The 19,682-nt window shown below is 46.8% G+C and overlaps 1 protein-coding gene across 1 annotated transcript; it reads left to right on the forward strand.

Annotated features, from left to right (window-relative positions):
- Positions 1 to 15,796: 15,796 nt before the first annotated feature.
- On the forward strand, positions 15,797 to 16,783 carry LOC127576118 (P2Y purinoceptor 3). The gene has a single exon (XM_052026503.1). The coding sequence runs from the start codon at positions 15,797 to 15,799 to the stop codon at positions 16,781 to 16,783; it is 987 nt and encodes a 328-aa protein (XP_051882463.1).
- Positions 16,784 to 19,682: the final 2,899 nt, after the last annotated feature.

Below are 19,682 nucleotides of genomic sequence, written 5' to 3' on the forward strand. Positions count from 1 at the left end.
CATAGGTTTAGGGTGAGAGGGGAAAGATTTAAAAGGGACCTGAGGGGCAACTTTGACATGCAGAGGGTGGTGGGTATATGGAACGAGCTGCCAGAGGAAGTGGTTGAGGCAGGTACCACGGTATCATTTAAGAGGTACATGATGGGGCTTGGAAGGATGTGGGCTGAATGCAGGATATTGGGACTAGCTGGGTGGGCACCGTGGTCCGCATGGACTGGTTGGGCCGAAGGGCCTGTATCCGTGCCGTATTGCTCTATGATTCTATGTGGGGGAGAGACCAGAACACCCGGAGGAAACCTACATGCAGACTCCACACACAAACAGCGCCAGAGGTCAGGATTGAACCTGGGTGTCTGGAGATGTGAGGCAGCGGCTGTACTAGCTAACCCACTGTGCCACCCATTGGTAATTGGTAATTGGCTTATTATTGTCACAGGTACCAGGATACAGTGAAAAGACTTTGCTTGCATGCCATCCAGACAGACCGTTCCATATACAAGTCCATCGAGGCAGTGAAAAGGAAAACAGAATGCAGAACTTAGAGGGCCACGGAGATTCCAACCTGGAAGAGTCATATAGCACAGAAACAGGCCCTTCGGCCCATAGATTCCGTGCTGACCATCAACCAGCCATTTACACCATTTATTCTCCCCACATCCCCATCAACTCCCCCCACCCCCCCCCCCCCCCGAGTCTACCCCTTACCCCCACACTAGGGACAATCTACAGCAACCAAGAGGTTTTGGATTGTTTTATTGGTCAGCCATGTGAGGAAATGAATAATCAAGTGGTAAAGGTTATCAATGAGTCACTCCATTTAAGGCAGTGCTCTTTACTGAGCAATTCCTTTGATTTACAATTGATTTGCTCACATTCCCACAGTCAGGGGCCTGTAGTAAAAATAAAGCTGAGGCCAAATTTCCCTTTTCGCATTGTCTCTATTTATAGCAACTTTTATGAAAATATTTTAGTTTGTAGTCATGAAGGTAGAGACTGCCTGGGAGCTGTACAATGAAATGGAGTGAATACATTCAGTGTGGCTGCTTCATTTATCAGGGAGAACCTTGTGTGATTCGTCTGGCTAAGCCAATGGAGCTGGACTTGCCCAGACAAAGGAATCTTGCAGTTTCTTGCTCCTAAGAGATCTGAGTATTTGTCAGGATTGATTTCTGCTTGTCTCCCTGCCAATTCGTTATCTTTGCCTTCTCCTGATTCCTGTGCCAACAGCATTGTATTGGCAGTTCTATCTTCACCCCAGTTGAGAAGAATGTGGTTTGGACACACAGCAAGGCCAGAACCCCAGCACCGAGCCAGGACATGCCGTCCTGTCGATGAGATGTTGACCACCCCACTACGCAATGTCCCGTCGACCTGTTCTGGAGGGATTGGTGCGTGGGAGAGTGGTCACAGGGCTGAACAAGGCAGAAATACCCCTTAATGTCACCAAGTTTAACTGGTCGATCACCTCTTTGCCTTCTGTTGAACATCTCTGCTCTTGACTGCAGTACACGGCACCAGTTGCTGAGTCTAGTTTAGTTTCTGGAAGAACCGAAACCTCGTCCCTTTGAGTTCCTTGGAGCTTAATCTGGACAAGTGTGAGGTGTTGCACTTTGGCAGGTCAAATGTAAGGGGAACGTATAGAGGGCATGAATTTAAGGTGAGAGGGAGTAAGTTCAAAGGAGATGTACGGGGCAGGTTTTTTTTACACAGAGAGTGGTGGGTGCCTGGAATGCGCTGCCGGAGTTGGTGGTGGAGGCAGATACGATAGAGGCGCTTAAGAGGGTCTTAGATAGGCACATGAATATGCAGAGAATGGAAGGATATGGACTTATGTAGGCAGAAGGGACTAGTTTAGTAGGCATTTAATTACTAATTTAATTAGTTCAGCACAACATCATGGGCCGAAGGGCCTGTTCCTGTGCTGTACCGTTCTATGTTTCTTTGTATTGGCTGGACTCTTAACAGCATTGATGTACAGAGGGATCTTGGGGTCCAAGTCCATAGCTCACTAGCAAGTAGATAGAGTGGTAAAGAAGGTGTATTGTATGCTTGCATTCATTGGTTGGGGCTTTGATGTAAGAGTCAGGAAGTTAAGTTGCAGTTGTTTAAAACTTTGGTTAGGCCTCACTTGGGAGTATTGTGTGCAGTTCTGGTTGCCCCATGACAGGAAGGATGTGGAGGCTTTGGAGAGGGTGCAGAAGAGGTTCACCAGGATACTGCCTGGATTAGAGGGGATGAGCTATAAGGAGAGGTTGGACAAACTTGGGTTGTTTTCTTTGGGTCGTCGAAGGCTGAGGGGAGACCTGATAGAAGTTTATAAAACTATGAGAGGAATAGATAGGGTAGACAGTCTTTCTCCCAGGGTGGAAATGTCAAATACTAGAGGGCATAGCTTTAAGGTGAGAGGGGGAAAAATTTAAAGAAAATGTGTGGGGTAAGCTTTTTTTTGCACAGAGAGTGGAGGGTACTAACTCCTTGAACACTATTCTGCCATCTTCTCCTGAGACTTGAGGTCTAATTTTTAATAACTTTCTGGACCTTTTAACATATTAAAGCACTATCACTTTGAAGACCAACTGATTAATCAACAGTTCCATTATCATTGAGTAGGCGATTGATTAGATGGAGGTTTGGTCTTCATTCTGGTATCACAGAAGGTTTTGTGACTTGAGTGAAGCAGACTTTCCTCTCTGCCGCTTCCAACACTCGCTTAATTTCTGTCTGTCAAGTTGAACATTTATCATTGCAAATATTTATGCAAAACTTGTTTTCCCATCTGAATAGTTCTCCTTCCTGCATGCAATTCACCTCTCAGTTAGATGATTAAGTTTGATCTTTCTTTAACTCATTCTTGGGATTTGGGCAAGGCCAACGTTTATTGCCCATCCTTAACTGCCCCTTGAGAAGGTGCCTTCTTGAACCGTTGCAGTCCTTCTGCTGAAGGTGCTCCCGCAGTGCTGTTGGAGACAGAGTTCCAGGACTTAGACCCAGTGGTGATGAAGGAACGGCAATTTATTAGGATACAGTAGCAAAGTGATTAAGTTACTAGATGAATGTCCAGAGACATGGTCTGTTGATCTAGGCACAGATCTGTGGAAGCTGGGTAACTCGAATCCAAGTAAATAAACTGCAATAAAAGGTTGGAATCAGTAACGGGGAAGATGAAACTATCCATCTCTTTATTGATGGCATTCAGAAAATGTAATCTGCCAGTCTATAAGACTTCAAGATCCATCATGCTGCCAGAATCTTCTGAGGAAGTCCCCCAAGACCAAGGATGATTTGCTTCCACTCCAGTTGTGCAGGGTCTGAGGTGACTAATGAGGTCAATGAGGAACACTGTTACGGTAAAGTGTTGGTTAGGCCACACCTGGAATATTGCGTGAAGTTCCAGTTGCCATACTACAGGAAGGAAGTGATGAAGCTGGAGAGGGTGCCAAAAAGATTCACAAGGATGTTGCTTGGATTGGAGGGCATGAGTTAGAAGGAAAGATTGTATAGGCTGGGTCTGTTTTCCCTGGAGTGAAGGATGCTGAGGGGTGACATGATAGAGGTTCAGGCATAGATAGGGTAGGTAGCCAGAGTCTGTTTCCAAGGATAAGATTAAGGTGAGAGAGAGGAAGTTTACGGGGGAATCACAGATGACCTTTCTCATCCCTCCCACGACCTATTTGTCCCACTGCCATCTGGCAAGCGGTACCGGAGCAACTGGGCCAGAACTACTAGAGTGTACAACAGCTTTTTCCCCCCAGGCTGTCAGGCTCCTGAATACCCTAGAGACAGTTTCAGATGAATGCTGCGTCAAAAGCCCTGGTTTGCATAACGGCGTATAAAAACTTTGGCTGCTGCCTAACATGTTCATACAATTAGTGCAACACACTGAGTTCTGTATTTTCTTCGTCCAACTCGGTTTTGCACTAACCCTGCACTAACTTTGTATTCTGTATATACAGTTTTTTTTGCATTATTTGTACTTGCAAAATTTTTTTGTCTGTGTTTATTGTATGTCTTCTGTTCTATGTATGTCCTCTGTTGTGAGAGTCTGGGGGAAACAACATTTCATTCCTCCATGTGTTTTTATACCATATGGGTGAATGACAATCAAGTAACTTGAACTTGAACTTGAATCTGAGGGGTAGATTTTTCACACAAAGTGTAGTTGGTTTCTGGAGGATGGGATTCAGTCATGGGAGTTAATTGGCTTTGAAAATCTAAAGAACTGCAGATGCTGGAAATCTGAAATAAAAAACAGAAAATTCTGAAATACTCAGTCAGCCAGGCAGTATCTGTGGAGGACGAAAGAGTTAACATTTTCTGGTCCTGGACACTTTGCCAGAACTCTCATGGACAAGGAGGGAGCAGAGAAGGCTAATGCCAAGAGAGTTCTCCTCCTGACCAATTGCTTGGAGATTGTAGTCAATGCCATTTCATCGATGGGACAGGCAGATACACAAGCTCTGACATTATGGAGGTGTATAGAATCAGGAGGGACATGGACAGGGTCTCTTTCCCAGGGTTCAGGAATCAAAATCAAGAGAGCATAGGTTTAAGGTGAGAGGAGAGAGATTTAGGAGGGACCTGATGGGCAACTTCTTCACTCAGAGAGTGGCGGGTATGTGAAATGAGCTGCCAGAGGACGTGGTTGAGGCAGGTACATTTAAACGACATTTGGATAGGAAAGGTTCAGAGGGATATGGGCCAAATGTGGGCATATGGGACTCGCTTAGATGGGCATCTTGGTCGGCATGGACCAGTTGGGCCAAAGGGCCTGTTTCCGTGCTATATTAATCTATGACTCAATGGCACAAGATTTCATGGCGACCCCACTGATCCAGTGAATGAACCCATTAGATCACGCCATTGTCTGAATGAGTTACTTCAACAACATCAGCAATGTGCAACAGGTTATCAAGAAGACATATGGAATGTTGGCCTTCATTGCTGGAGGGATTGAATTTCAGAGCAGTGAGGTTATGCTGCAACTGTACAGGGTACTGGCGAGGCTGCACCTGGAGTACTGCGTGCAGTTCTGGTCTCCTTACTTGAGGAAAGATATACTGGCTTTGGAGGCAGTGCAGAGGAGGTTCACCAGGTTGATTCCGGAGATGAGGGGTTAGCCTATGAGGAGACATTGAGTCACCTGGTACTATACTCGCTGTAATTCAGAAGAATGAGAGGGGATCTTATAGAGACATATAAAATTATGAAAGGGATAGATAAGACAGAGGCAAGAAGGTTGTTTCCACTGGTAGGTGAGACTAGAACAAGGGGACATAGCCTCAAGATTCGAGGGAATAAATTTAGGACTGAGGTGAGGTTGAGTTGAGTTGAGGAGAAACTGCTTTTCCCAGAGAATAATGAATCTGTGGAATTCTCTGCCCAGGGAAGCAGAAAGGTAGTAGAGATAGTCCAGGGAATTACAGACCAGCGAGCCTCATATCTGTGGTGGGCAAGCTGTTAGAAAGGATTCTAAGAGATAGGATCTATGAGCATTTAGAGAATTATGGACTGATTAGGGACAGCCAGCATGGCTTTGTGAAGGGAAGATCTTGCCTCACAAGCCTGATAAGGTTCTTTGAGGAGGTGACCAGGAAGATTGATGAGGGTAGTGCAGTAGACGTGGTCTACATGGATTTTAGTAAGGCGTTTGAAAAAGTTCCACATGGTAGGCTTCTTTAGAAGGTCAGGGGGCGAGGGATCCAGGGAAGCTTGGCCATGTGGATTCAGAATTGGCTTGCCTGTAGAAAACAGAAGGTTGTAGTGGAGGGAGTACATTCAGATTGGAGGGCTGTGACTTGTGGTGTCCCACAAGGATCAGTTCTTGGACCTCTGCTTTTTGTGATATTTATTAATGACTTGGATGAGGGGGTGGAAGGGTGGGTTAGCAAGTCTGCAGATGACACAAAGGTCAGTGATGTTATGGATAGTGTGGAGGGCTGTCGAAGCTTACAGAGGGATATTGATAGGATGCAGAGCTGGGCTGAGAAGTGGCAGATGGAGTTCAATCTGGAGAAGTGTGAGGTGGTACACCTTGGAAGGATAAACTCCAGGGCGGAGTACAAGGTTAATGGCAGGATTCTGGGCAGTGTGGAGGAGCAGAGAGATCTGGGGGTTCATATCCACAGATCACTGAAAGTTGCCTCACAGGTGGATAGGGTAGTTAAGAAAGCTTATGGGATATTAGCCTTCATAAATCGAGGGATCGAGTTTAAGAGCCGCGAGGTAATGATGCAGCTCTACAAAACTCTGGTTAGACCACACTTGGAGTACTGTGTCCAGTTCTGGTCGCCTCATTATAGGAAGGATGTGGAAGCGTTGGAAAGGGTGCAGAGGAGATTTACCAGGATGCTGCCTGGTTTGGAGAGTATGGATTATGAGGAGAGACTAAGGGGGCTGGGGCTTTACTCATTGGAGAGAAGGAGAATGAGAGGATACGTGATAGAGGTGTACAAAATATTAAGAGGAATAGATAGACTGGACAGCCAGGACTCTTTCCCAGGGCACTAATGCTCAATACAAGAGGGCATGGCTTTAAGGTAATGGGTGGAAAGTTCAGGGAAGATGTCAGAGGGAGGTTTTTCACCCAAAGAGTGGTTGGTGCGTAGAATGCGCTGCCTGAGGTGGTGGTGGAGGCTGATACGTTGGACAAGCTCAGGAGATTGTTAGATAAGCATATGGAGGAATTTAAAATAGGGGGATATGTGGGAGGAAGGAGTTAGATAGTCTTAGGCGTGGGTTGAAGGTCGGCACAACACGGTGGGCTGAAGGGCCTGTATTGTGCTGTATTGTTCTATGGTTCAGGGAAGCAGTAGAGGCTCCCTCATTAAATATATTTAAGACAAAGTGAGATAGATTTTTGCAAAGTAGGGGAATTAAGGGTTCTGGGGAAAAGGCAGGGAGGTGGATCTGAGTCCATGGCCAGATCAGCCATGATCTTATTGAATGGCGGAGCAGGCTCGATGGGCCAGATGGTCTACTCCTGCTCCTATTTCTTATGTTCTGATGTTCTTATGTAATGACTGGTACCAATGGATATTGGACATCACCGCCCAATCAGCCTGGTGCAATAACGCAAACACTCCCATGAAAGTGTTAACGTTGAAGTCTCGATGACCTGCAGAGAATGGTCTCCTCACCAATAACTTGATGACCTCAAGGGAACAGGAATCACAAAGTCTCCACAGTGTCAAAACCTCCCAAACACATTTGATTGATTGGAATGCCTTGTGCGAAGGATGCTTTGGATATACAAGAATTTATTTAAAAATGCTCAATAAGTTTTCAAACAAGTTGGAACGCTACCAGTTGTGAAAGGTTCAGCCACGCTGACAGTATGAGTAATATGTGTGTAATCTAAACAGTGTACATCTTGTAAGGAGGCGATTAACTTGCCAATTCTCTCCTCTCCTGGTTGTCCAGGGCTTAACTCCTACTGAGCACCGATTCCCGCAACCTCTCAAGCTACTCCCAAAATGGTTTATTAATGATTATTCCTGTGGGAGTCAAGACCATCACCAAGACACTTAAGTGGGAGATGAGAAGTGGCAGTAAAGATTCTAATATACTATCCTCACTGAATCACTTACTGACTCCAGCTCTGGATAGATTTTATTTTACTCATTAATTTTTTGGGGGATCTGTGCATCGCTGGTTCGAAAAGGTGGGGCTGACCCACTTTCTTGACCCGTTGCAGTCCTTCTGGTGAAGGGGCTCCCATGGTGCTGTTGGGGAGGGAGTTCCAGGATTTAGACCCAGTGACGGTGAAGGAATGGCGAGATATTTCCAAGTCGGGACGGTGTGTGACTGGGAGGGGAACCTGCAGGTGGTGGTGTTCCCCTGCACCCACTGCCCTTGTCCTTCTGGGTGGGAGAGGAGGCGGGAGGTGCTGTCGAAGTAGCCTGAGTGAGTAACTGCAGTGCATTGTGTAGACGGTGCACACTGCAGCCACTGTGTGCCGGTGGTGGAGGGAGGGGGTGCTTAGAGGGGGTGGAGGGGGTGCCGATTGAGAGGGCTGCTTTGTCCTGGATGGGGTCAAACCTCTTGAGGGTTGTTGGAGCCTCACTCACCCAGGCAAGAGGGGAGTGTTCCGTCACAGTCCTGATCTGTGCCTTGTAGATGGTGGAAGGGGTTTGGGGTGTCAGGAAGTCACTTGCTGCAGGATTCCCAGCCTCTCACATGTTTGTGTGTTTCTGTTCCATGGTGATTCCCCAAGATGATGATGTCCAGGCGCTCAGTGATGGTAACATCATTGAATGTCAGAGGCATCTGCAGAATTTTTTGTGTCTCCGGAATGTCATAGGTAGATGGTTAGACAGTCATTGCCTGGCACTTATGTGGCGTTAATGTTACTTGCCACTTATATACCCATGTCTGAATGGTGTTCAGGTCTTGCTGCCTGCAGCCATGGGCTGCTTCATTTGTGAATAGAATAGGGACATTTATAGAATCATAGAACATAGAACAGTACAGCACAACACAGGCCCTTCAGCCCACAGTGTTGTGCCGACCTTTAAACCTCGCCTAAGACTATCTAACCCCTTCCTCCCACATATCCCTCCATTTTAAATTCCTCCATATGCTTATCTAGCAATCACTTGAATTTGACCAATGTACCTGCCTCCACCACCGCCCCAGACAGCGCATTCCAGGCCCCAACCACTCCTTGGGTGAAAAACCTCCCTCTGAGATCTCCTTTGAACTTCCCACCCATTACTTTAAAGCCATGCCCTCTTGTATTGAGCATTGGTGCCCTGGGAAAGAGGCGCTGGCTGTCCACTCTATCTATTCCTATTTTGTACACCTCTATCATGTCTCTTCTCATTCTCCTTCTCTCCAAAGAGTAAAGCCCTAGCTCCCTTAGTCTCTCCTCATAATACATACTCTCCAAACCAGGCAGCATCCTGGTAAATCTCCTCTGCACCCTTTCCAACGCTTCCACATCCTTCCTCTAATGAGGCGACCAGAACTGGACACAGTACTCTAAGTGTGGTCCAACATTGTGGGGTGAAGGGCCTGTACTGTGGTGTAATGTTCTATGTTCTATGAACATTGTGAATCATCAGTAAACATCTCCACTTCTGACTTTATCATGGACCCAAGACATTGCCCTGAAGAACACCTGCAGTGATGTCCCGGGACTGGGATGATTGACTTCCAACAAGCACGACCATCTTCCTTTGTGCGAGGTCTGTCTCTAACCCCCTTGATGTCCACTGACTTCAGTTTTACCAGGGCTTCTTGATGCTTCACTCAGTAAATGCTACCTCGATGTCAGGTTACTGCCACTCAGCTCTGTGGTCCACGTTTGGACCAAGGCTGTGATGACGTCTAAAGCCGAATGTTCCTGGTGAAACTGGGCACCAGAAGCAGGTTATTGGTGAGTAAGTGCCATTTCATAGCACTGTTGACCCAACAGCTCCCGTCACTTTCCTGGTGATTGAGAGTAGACTGATTGATCCAATAAGCTTTGCTTGACCAGTGCTCAACTATATCCCAAGATCACATGGACTGCATCAAGTTGGCTGGAGATTGGCTCCTGTGACAGTGGGGATCTCAGGAGGAACCAAGATGGACCATCCACTCGACACCTCTGGCTGTGAGTGCTTCACACTTGACCTTAGAACTCACATGCTGATTTAGCAAGTACAGACATGACAGGGTGTTGCTTGACTTGTCCGTGGGACAGCTCTCCCAATTTAGACACCGATCGTGAAGACGATCGTGAAGAGCACTTTGCAAAGTTCTCTGGTGCAAAGGTTTCCAAAGATTCACCACTGTCGAATTGAATCAGAATCAGGACCAGGTTTATTAGCACTGACATATGTTGTGAAGTTTATTCTTTTGTGGCAGCAGTACAGTGCAAAGACATAAAATTACTATAAATTACAAAAATAAATAGTGCGAGAAAAAGGAATAACGAGGTAGTGTTCATGGGTTCATGGACTGTTCAGAAATCTGATGACAGAGGGGAAGAAGCTGTTCCTGAATGGTTGAGTGTGGGTCTTCAGGCTCCAGTACCTCCTCCCCAATGGTAGTAACGAGAAGGGGGCATGTCCTGGGTGGTGAGGGTCCTTAGTGATGCAACCAGTCAGAATACTCTCCAATGTACATCTGAAGACATTTGTAAGTCTTTGGTGACAGACTGAATCTCCTCAAACTCCTAACGAAGTAGAGCCGCCGGCATGCCTTCTTCCTGATTGCATCAATGTGTTGGGCCTAGGATAGATCCTATGTGACGTTGGCGCTTGAAGCTGCTCTATGAAACTTTTGTATGATTCAGTGAAGTTACATATTGTTTTTCTAAATCCTGGTGAATAGAGGCTTGCTCTATCTAATCTCTCCCCATATGACAGGACAGAGAGGAACCAGTACTTCTATATTCCAGGGCCCACATACAATTATAGCAAACCACCTTTCCTCCTTTACTCAAACCAGCATTTGCCTTCTTAACTCAGCTCCTCCACCCTTTTTAACCACCTCCTTCACTCACTCCGTCTGCCCGTTACCCACATACTCCTCCCACTGGGTCCCCAATCACCTCCTTCCCCTCATTCCATGCTCCACCTTCCTCTCTTGTCAGATTCCATTATTTTCTGCCCTTCCACCCCCATCACCTCCCAGCTTCTGACGTCGTTCCCACTCTCCCCCCTCCCCTCACCTGCCTATCACCTTCCCATCACCCAGCTCCACCTGTCACCTGCCAGCTCTTGCCCTCACCGCTTTATACCAGCTACCTCCCCTCTATCTTTCGGTCCCGATGAAGGCCCTCAGCCGGAAACGTTGACTGTCCATTTACCTCCACAGATGCTGCCTGACCTGCTGAGTTCCTCCAGTGTTTTGTGTGTTGTCTTTATAACTGCTCCCTGCACTGCATGTGGGGATTCATTGCCTTGTCTATAAGACACAAAGCTTTTCGATTTCACCTCCTTTCCCAGTTCCAATGGAGGGTCCTTGACCTGACTCTGCTTCTCTCCCCTGCTGTGTTTCCACTTTGGCTGTCAAACACTCTCAGACATCCGGAAAGAGACTGACGCGTGTTATTTTTAAACTTCTCCTCAAAACACTCGTTTGACTTTTGGTCACCTGTTCTATGTCCTTCCTACATGGTCAGATTTTAAAGAATCATACAACACAGGAACAGGCCCTTCAACCCACAATGTCTGTGCCAAACACGATGCCGAATTAAACCAATTCCCTTCTGTCTGCACATGATCCGTACCCTTCCATTTCTTGCATATTCTTGTGTCTATCTAACAGCCTCTTGAACCCCACTATCATATCTGCCTCCACCACCACCCCTGGCAGTCCATTCCAGGCACCCACCACCCTCTGTGTAAAAAACTTGCACAGCACATCTCCTTTAAACTTCCCCCCTCTCACCTTAAATGTATGTCCTCTGGTATTTGACATTTCTACCCTGGGTGAAAGATTCTGTCTGCTCTATCTATGCCTTTCATAAACTTCTATCAGGTCTCCCCTCAGCCTCCGACAGTCCAGAGAAAACAACCCAAGTTTGTCCAACCTCTCCTTATAGCTCATACCCTCTAATCCAGGCAGCATCTTGGTAAACCTCTTCTGTGCCCTTTCCAAAGCCTCCACTGAAACCTCAGAGCTGAAAACTGTAGTTGATTGTCACTTTTATTGTCCATTGTACTCTGACCTCTGTTTCTTGTCCTCCTGCACTGTTCCATCGTGAGCCAGAGCTGGGCTAGTCACCTTGTAGTCCCCGGGACTCGATATTGAATTCAACAATTTCAGATAGCTATCCATCCCTGTTTGTGACAGAACCGAGGAACTGAGTAGTCCTGATGTAAAGTCATCCAACTGGACTACCAACTCAGTTTTTTCTCTCTGCATAGTACTCCGAGCAAGGTCGGCACAACGTTGTGGGCCAAAGGGCCTGTATTGTGCTGTACTGTTCTATGTTCTATGGTCTATTATTCTGGATTTCTAAACTTCCAACTTCTACATCTCATAATTCTGGCATGTTTTTAACGACCTCCTCGATTTGCATTCCTCCGGATAGATTATAATTCAGTCCGCTCTCTTGAGGGGGGGGGGGGAAAGGGGAAAAACCCTGGACGACCTTGATCTCCATTGTTTAGACATTCCCTTTGTTCTTTCTGTTCCTTTAGCCCTTGCCTTCTCTACAACGTAAAACACCTTGTCTTCAGGACAGCCTCAGAATAAAGCGATGTCCCTTTAGAACTGAGATGAGGAGGAATTTCTTCAGCCAGAGGGCGGTGAATCTGTGGAATTCATTGCCACAGACGGCTGTGGAGGCCAAGTCATTGGGTGTGTTTAAGGCAGAAATTGATGGGTTTTTGATTGGTTAAGGGCTACGGGGAGAAGGTGGAAAAAGTCAGCGGTGGACCAGACTCAATGGGCCGAATGGCCTAATTCTGCTCCTATACCTTATGGTCTTACGAGTCATAGAAAGATACAACACGGAAACAGGTCCTTCAGCCCACTGAGTCTGTACTGACTATTAACCACCCATTTACACTAATCCTACACTAAACCCATTTTAATTTCCCCACATCCCCATCAACTCCCCACAGATCACCTGCACACTAGGAGCAATCTACAGAGGACAATTAACCTGACAGGACATCTCTGAGATGTAGGAGGAAACCGGAGCTCCCGGGGGAAACCTGCGGAGTCACAGGGAGAACATGCAAACTCCACACACAGACAGCGCCCGAGTTCAGGATTGAACCCAGGTCTCTAGAGCTGTGAGGCATCAGCTCTACCAGCTGCACTACTGTATCTTGTTTCATAATGTTCCTGAAAAGCCCATTGGAATGTTGTATGATGTAATAAGCACTGTATTTAACCAAATTATTGCTGCTTCATCTGTTTATTTGTGTGAAAGTGAAGGGCCAGTTTGAAAGAAGAGGAAAACACAGAAACCTCTGAAAAGTGAGGCATTAAATTCTATCCTGTTAGATTCACAAAAATCAAATGTAATCACATACAGCCAAATGGGATTCAGGTTAAATATACTGTTGATCTTATTCCAAAAGTCCCACAGTTAGCAGCAGCTTAAGTCAGCTCCAGCTTCACAAGCATTTACGAGGTTGGAGAAAGTCAGTGCGAGCGAGGATTGGCTGCGCTGTGGTTATTTTCTTTAGACAGAGGAGGCAGAGATGTGGTTCAGTGGAGGAGTACGCACTTGTAAAGGGTATTGATGAGGGGAAGAGGAAGATCCCACCATCTTCAGCATAGGAATTGGTGTCGAGTTGGAGTTATAGTCACGGAATCATCAGCACGGAAACAGGCCCTTCAGCCCACCATGTCCATGTTGACTGTCTAGTACCCATCTATACTGACCCCATTTGCCAGCACTTGGTACGTACCTTCTATGCCTTTGCTTGTCTAGATACTTTTTGAATGTTGTAAGAGTCTCTGTTTCCACCACACCCAAAAGCAGCGTGTTTCAGATTCCAATAACCCTCTGGGTGATAAAAATCCCTCCTCAGATCCCCTCTAAGTCTTTTGCTCCTTACCCTAAACCCATGCCCCCTCCAAATGGAGAGCACTGTGCTCTGGAACCAACAATAATGTCACCGTGAGGCATTTGTCCCCTCTTCTCATGGGTCTGTCCCAACATAATTAGCATAAAATAAAAATCAGAGAAACAAACCAGAATCACAATGTGTTCTCCGGGTCTCTTGGAAATTGGAGCTCTCCGATTTTTCTCGGGAAGGTGGGGGTGAGCCGATTCGGATTTGGATTAAATTATTGTCACATACACCAGGGTGCAATGAAATTCCTTGCTCACGTGAAGCTCACAGAGCAAACAGTGTCCACAGTGATAATAAATACAGCAATAATTACAGCAATGAGTTCAAAACAACAGAATGGAGCAAAGTATCGTCGTGCAAACTGAGGCAGTGCAAAAAGGAATTCTAAAGTGACAGTAAGGGAAGGGGTAGAGTTAAGAGTCTGAGATCGGGCAGCACCACCGGGAAGGAGATGGGAAAGAGGTGATCGGTTCAGGAGTCCGACAGCAGTGGGGAAGAAGCTGTTCTTGAGTCTGGATGTCCGGGCTTTCAAGCTCCTGTATCTTCTCCCAGAAGGTAGAAGAGAGAATAGGGAACGGCCGGGGTGGCAGGTATCCCTAACGATACTATTAGCCTTCCTGAAGCAATGCACCATGCAGTTGGGGACAGTGTCCCAGGGCATAGACAGGGTAAATGCACATTGTCTTTTTCCCAGGGTTGGGGAATCAAGAACTAGAAGGCTTGGCTTTAAGTTGAGAGGGGTAAGATTTAAAAGGGACCTGAAGGGCAACTTTTTCACACAGAGTGTGGTCAGTATTGGTAATAGTATTGGTTTATTATTGTCACTTGTACCGAGGTACAGTGAAAAACTTGTCTTGCATACCGATCGTACAGGTCAATTCATTACACAGTGCAGTTACATTGGGTTAGTACAGAGTGCATTGAGGTAGTACAGGTCAAAACAATAACAGTACAGAGTAAAGTGTCACAGTTACAGAGAAAGTGCAGTGCAATAAGGTGCAAGGTCACAACAAGTTAGATCGTGAGGTCAGAGTCCATCTCATCGTATAAGGGAACCGTTCAATAGTCTTATCACAGTGGGGTAGAAGCTGTCCTTGAGCCTGGTGGTTCGTGCCCTCAGGCTCCTGTCTCTTCTACCTGATGGAAGAGGAGAGAAGAGAGGGTGACCCGGGTGGGTGGTGTCTTTGATCATGCTGACTGCTTCACCAAGACAGCGAGGGGTAAAGACAGAGTCCAAGGAGGGGAGGCTGGTGTCCACAATGCGCTGGGCTGTGTCCACAACTCTCTGCAGTTTCTTGAGGTCCTGGGCAGAGCAGTTGCTGTATCAAGCCGTGATACATCCAGATAGGATGCTTTCTATGGTGCATCTGTAAAAGCTGGTGAGAGTCAAAGGGGACAAACCGAATTTCTTTAGCCTCCTGAGGAAGTAGAGGCGCTGGTGAGCTTTCTTGGCCATGGCATCTACGTGATTTGACCAGGACAGGCTGTTGGTGATGTTTACTCCCAGGAACTTGAAGCTCTCAACCGTCTTGACTTCAGCCCACATGGAACGAGCTGCCAGAGGAAGTGGTTGAGACAGGTACATTAGCAACATTTAAAAGGTACTTGGACAGGTACATGGATAGGAAAGGTTTAGAGGAACAAGGGCCAAATATGGGCAATTGGGACCAGCTTAGATTGGAATCTTGGGCAGCATGGACCAGTTGGGTTGAAGGGCCTGTTTCTGTGCTGTATTACTCAATGACTCTGTTTCCTTCCTTCTTGGAACACGGAAGTAATCGTACAATCGAGGGGCTTGGTAGACTATTTAAGAATCACATGTCGTTCAATATGGGCAAGGATGGCAGATTATTTCTTCAAGAGGGACCGATGGTTTTTTGTAACAATCTGGTAGTTTTTTTCTGTCATCATCATCACTAAGACTAGTTCCTGTTTCTCCAGGTTCCAGATCATTAACTAAATTTAAATTCCACAAATACTATGGTGATATTCAAATTTGAGTCTCTGAATAACCTAACCACTGCACCACCACTTTACCCTCAGTGAAGGACAGAACAGACTTGAGAGGCTGAATGGCCGACTCCTGCTGTCTTGATTTTAATTTTGCTTTACATTTTGACAGAGCTGAGCTCGAGAAAAGAAGCTAACCTTATCGCTGCTCCACAGGTCACCACGGTGAGGGCTTCACCTCCGGATCTGACGGGACCTGGGGCGTCGTGTGTTGGTGGGAGACCTCGTCGAGATGTGAGCTGGTTTTAGGTGCCTGAGACATGGAGAATTCCACCTCGGTCCCTCTCCTGGGTAACAGCGGCTGCACCTTCCAGGAGAAGTTCAAGAACATCCTGCTCCCCATCACTTACACAGTAGTGCTGGTCCTTGGCATGGTGTTGAACTTGACAATGGTGGTCCACATTTGGTTCTCTCACAAGGTCCTGACCAAGAACACCATCTACATGCTCAACCTTGCCATTGCCGATGTCCTGTACGTGTGTTCCCTCCCTCTTCTGATCTACAACTATATCCACATGGACTACTGGCCCTTCGGTGAAATCGCATGCAAGGCTGTACGATTTTTGTTCTACGCCAACCTTCACGGGAGCATCCTCTTTCTCACCTGCATCAGCCTTCAGCGTTACATTGGCATCTGCTACCCGCTGAGCCTGTGGCACAAGAAGCGGGGGCCCAGGTTCGCCTGGATGGTGTGTGGCCTGGTTTGGGTATTCGTGCTGGTGGAGTGCGCTCCCACCTGGAGATTTGCCACCACCGGCGTGCAGAGGAACCGCACCGTCTGCTATGACCTGAGCAGCCCCGAGTTCTCCCGCCATTACTTTCCCTATGGGATCGCCCTGACCGTGGTGGGCTTCGCCATTCCCTTTGTCGGGTTGCTGGCCTGCTATTGCTCCATGGTGGTGGTCCTCAGCAAGCCAGACCACCTCCTGGGACTTGCCAACCAGCAGAAGAGGAGCAGGGCCCTGCGGATGGTGGTCATCGTGGCCATCGTGTTTGTGATCAGCTTCGTGCCCTTCCACCTGACCAAGACCATGTACCTCGTTGTCCGCGCCGGGCGGTCTGTCCCCTGTGAGACGCTCCAGAGATTTGCTTGGGCTTACAAGTCGACCAGGCCTCTGGCCAGCATGAACAGTGTGTTGGACCCCATTCTGTTCTACTTCACCCACAAGAATTTCACGCTGGGACCGAGAACCCTGATGCGGATGGTCAATGCCACTGAAAAGATTGGTAAGGGTGGAAAGCCATGATCACTGGTCCAATCAATGCTTGAACTTTGCATTGAGTGTGGCTGGCCAGTCAGTGGTCATGGTGCACCAGTAATGGAGGGGTTGTGGCAACGTCTAATGAGCGACCAAGGACTAACACCACTGTAGGGAATCCTGTACAAACAACATGTTCCGGTGCAGTGCACTCCGCTCTCCTAGGAAAGATGACCGCCCCAAGTGGAGTGGAGATGTGGAGAAGTAAAGAAGAACGCTGAACACGTCACAGGACGCAACCTTGTCATAGCCCCATTCCAGTGTTGCCTCCCTCGGACTCGTAGAATGGGTACAGCACAAGAGGAAGCCATTCAGCCCATTTTGTCCCTCTACTTCCTTCTCCATAGCCCTGCATGTTTTTCCTCACCAGCTCCCACAGAGAAGGAACACAGTGCTTTACAGGACACTTGGACAGGTACGTGGATAGGAAAGGTTTAGAAGGTTATGGGCCACACATGGGCAAATGGGACTGGCTTGGATCTTGGTCAGCAAGGACCAGTTGGGCCGAAGGGCCTACTTCCATGCAGTATGACAGCAGGAGGCCACTTAATTCTAGTGGAACCTGCCTCCACCAGATCTGCAGGCAGCACATTCTGGATTCCAATTGCACATTGCATAAAGAAGTTTATCCTTATGGCAGTCCTAATACTCTTCACTTCTATTGTAACCTGCAGTCCGTGACCCCTCTACTGATAAGAACAGACTCCCACTCTGTCATTATTTGAAACCTTCAGTCAAATCTCGCTCTGCTTTCTCTTCTCCAAAGAAAACAGCCCCAGCTTCTTCAATCAATCCTTGGGAGCATAACTCCCCCATCCCAGGAACTATTCTTGTGGACTGGACCTTCCTGACCTATCATCTAGTGACCAGAATTGAACATTTGAGAGGACTGAATAACTGGACATTCAAGGATTACACATGGGCTCCCCAGGTTATGGAAGACCTGACTTATGCAAATACTCCCATACTTTTTAAAAGAGCTTTTCAAGATAAGAACATCAGTTACAGAAATGAAATCATCTCCAGGAGTTATGGAGTAGGCATAGCAGATACTTAATTCAAAAGACACCAGTCTTCAAAAAAACTCTTTACATGTAACCTTCCCTCTGGAACCAAACAGACCGGGCTGCCAGTTCACAGCAGGAGGCCACTTAATTGATTTGCTTTCGAAACTGCCAAGTCGATCTCGTCTTGTCAAATATTTTATCAAACAATGTAACATCCACTGATACTTTAAGACCATCGAAGCTAACCATTTGATGTGGGAGATTCTGATTTTGTATCCTTGTAACTACACAGGAGAAGACAACAAATAAATGTTGATGTTAATTGACCCTCATTGATGTTGTTTGTTTCTGATGAATGGGAAAATTTGTTTACAGACCGTTCTCAAGAACGGAACCCTTACATAACCTGTATTCCTTACCTGAATTATTTAGTTTCGAGCATTGAGGGCTGTAGGAAAGTAACACAGAAGAGGTGAGATCTGGCTCAGATCATATTGAACAGTAGGGCATATTTGGGCTTAGACCTTAGAGGTGATATCTGGCCCAGATCCTTCCCACAACAGAGTCTCCCAGATGTTTGATGTACGATATTTATTTATTAGTCACATGTACATCGAAATGCACAGTGAAATGCGTCTTTTTGCATTGCTAAGAATATGCTGGGGGCAGTCCGCAAGTGTCGCCACGCTTCCGGTGTCAACATAGCATGCCCACAGCTCCTAACCCGTACGTCTTTGGAATGTGGGAGGAAACCCACGCAGACAGGGGGAGAACGTACAAACTCCTTACGGGCAGCAGCGGGAATTGAACCCAGGTCGCTGGCGCTGTAATAGCATTACACTAACCGCTATGCTACTGTGCCGCCCTATTGTACTGTACCGAGACAATATTCTGCAGAATTTTCAGCATGATATAATGTCTCCATAACTAGAAATTAGTGAAAAGTATCTTCTTCCATTCAGTTGGCAATGATATAAATGTTATTGTTAATTATTAACATATTCCAGATTTAATGGAAAGACTATGTTAGAAATTAGCAAACAGTTCTATTTCTTGTTCTATCACACAACTGTCAATAATGGACCTGCAGCTGTAATTATTTTACAACTTTAAGGACGAGCTCAAGTTCCCTGGTGTGCATTGGCAGTGGATCCAGATTCATCCAGTGACTCGTCCCACTCAGTGGAAGGTTGGTTGAAGGTTGACTGACACAGTGCTATAACTGCTATTCAAATGATGATCTCCACAGATGCATCCACTTATGGGATCTACGACCAACTCCTTTTATTCCACTTTGCCAATCTAAAAGACATAAAGCCAGCCAGTTAACATGTCTGAACATTTTTCCCTGGGATTGGAGGAGGTCACTGTAAATGAGGGATTAGGGGAGGGTACCAGTAAATCCAGAATTATGAAAGGGTCCCAGTAAATTTGGGAATTAGCATGCCAAAAACCTTTAAGGTAAGGTACGTTTATCAGTCACATGTACATCGAAACACACAGTGAAATGCACCTTTTGCATAGAGTGTTGTGGGGGCAGCCCGCAAGTGTCGCCACGCTTCCGGCGCCAACATAGCATGCCCACAACTTCCTAACCTGTACGTCTTTGGAATGTGGGAGGAAACCGGAGCACCTGTAGGAAACCCACACAGACACGGGGAGAACGTACAAACTCCTTACGGACAGTGGTTGGATTTGAACCTGGGTCGCTGGCGCTGTAATAGCGTTACGCTAACCGCTACACTACCGTGCTGCCCTTTACCACCATGCCTATCTGTGTCAATACAAATATGTACCTTGGACCTTGCTTTCCTACAACATTCTCCAGGGCCCTACTGCATAAGTCCTGTCCTGGTTTAAATGATCAAAGTGCAGTGAGT

This window comes from Pristis pectinata, chromosome 11 (assembly GCF_009764475.1).
Source record: "Pristis pectinata isolate sPriPec2 chromosome 11, sPriPec2.1.pri, whole genome shotgun sequence".
In the NCBI taxonomy this organism is placed as follows: Eukaryota; Metazoa; Chordata; class Chondrichthyes; order Rhinopristiformes; family Pristidae; genus Pristis; species Pristis pectinata.

Excerpts from the sequence above, each read along its gene's own strand:
- LOC127576118 (XM_052026503.1), top strand. The coding sequence starts at position 15,797 with ATGGAGAATTCCACCTCGGTCCCTCTCCTGGGTAACAGCGGCTGCACC.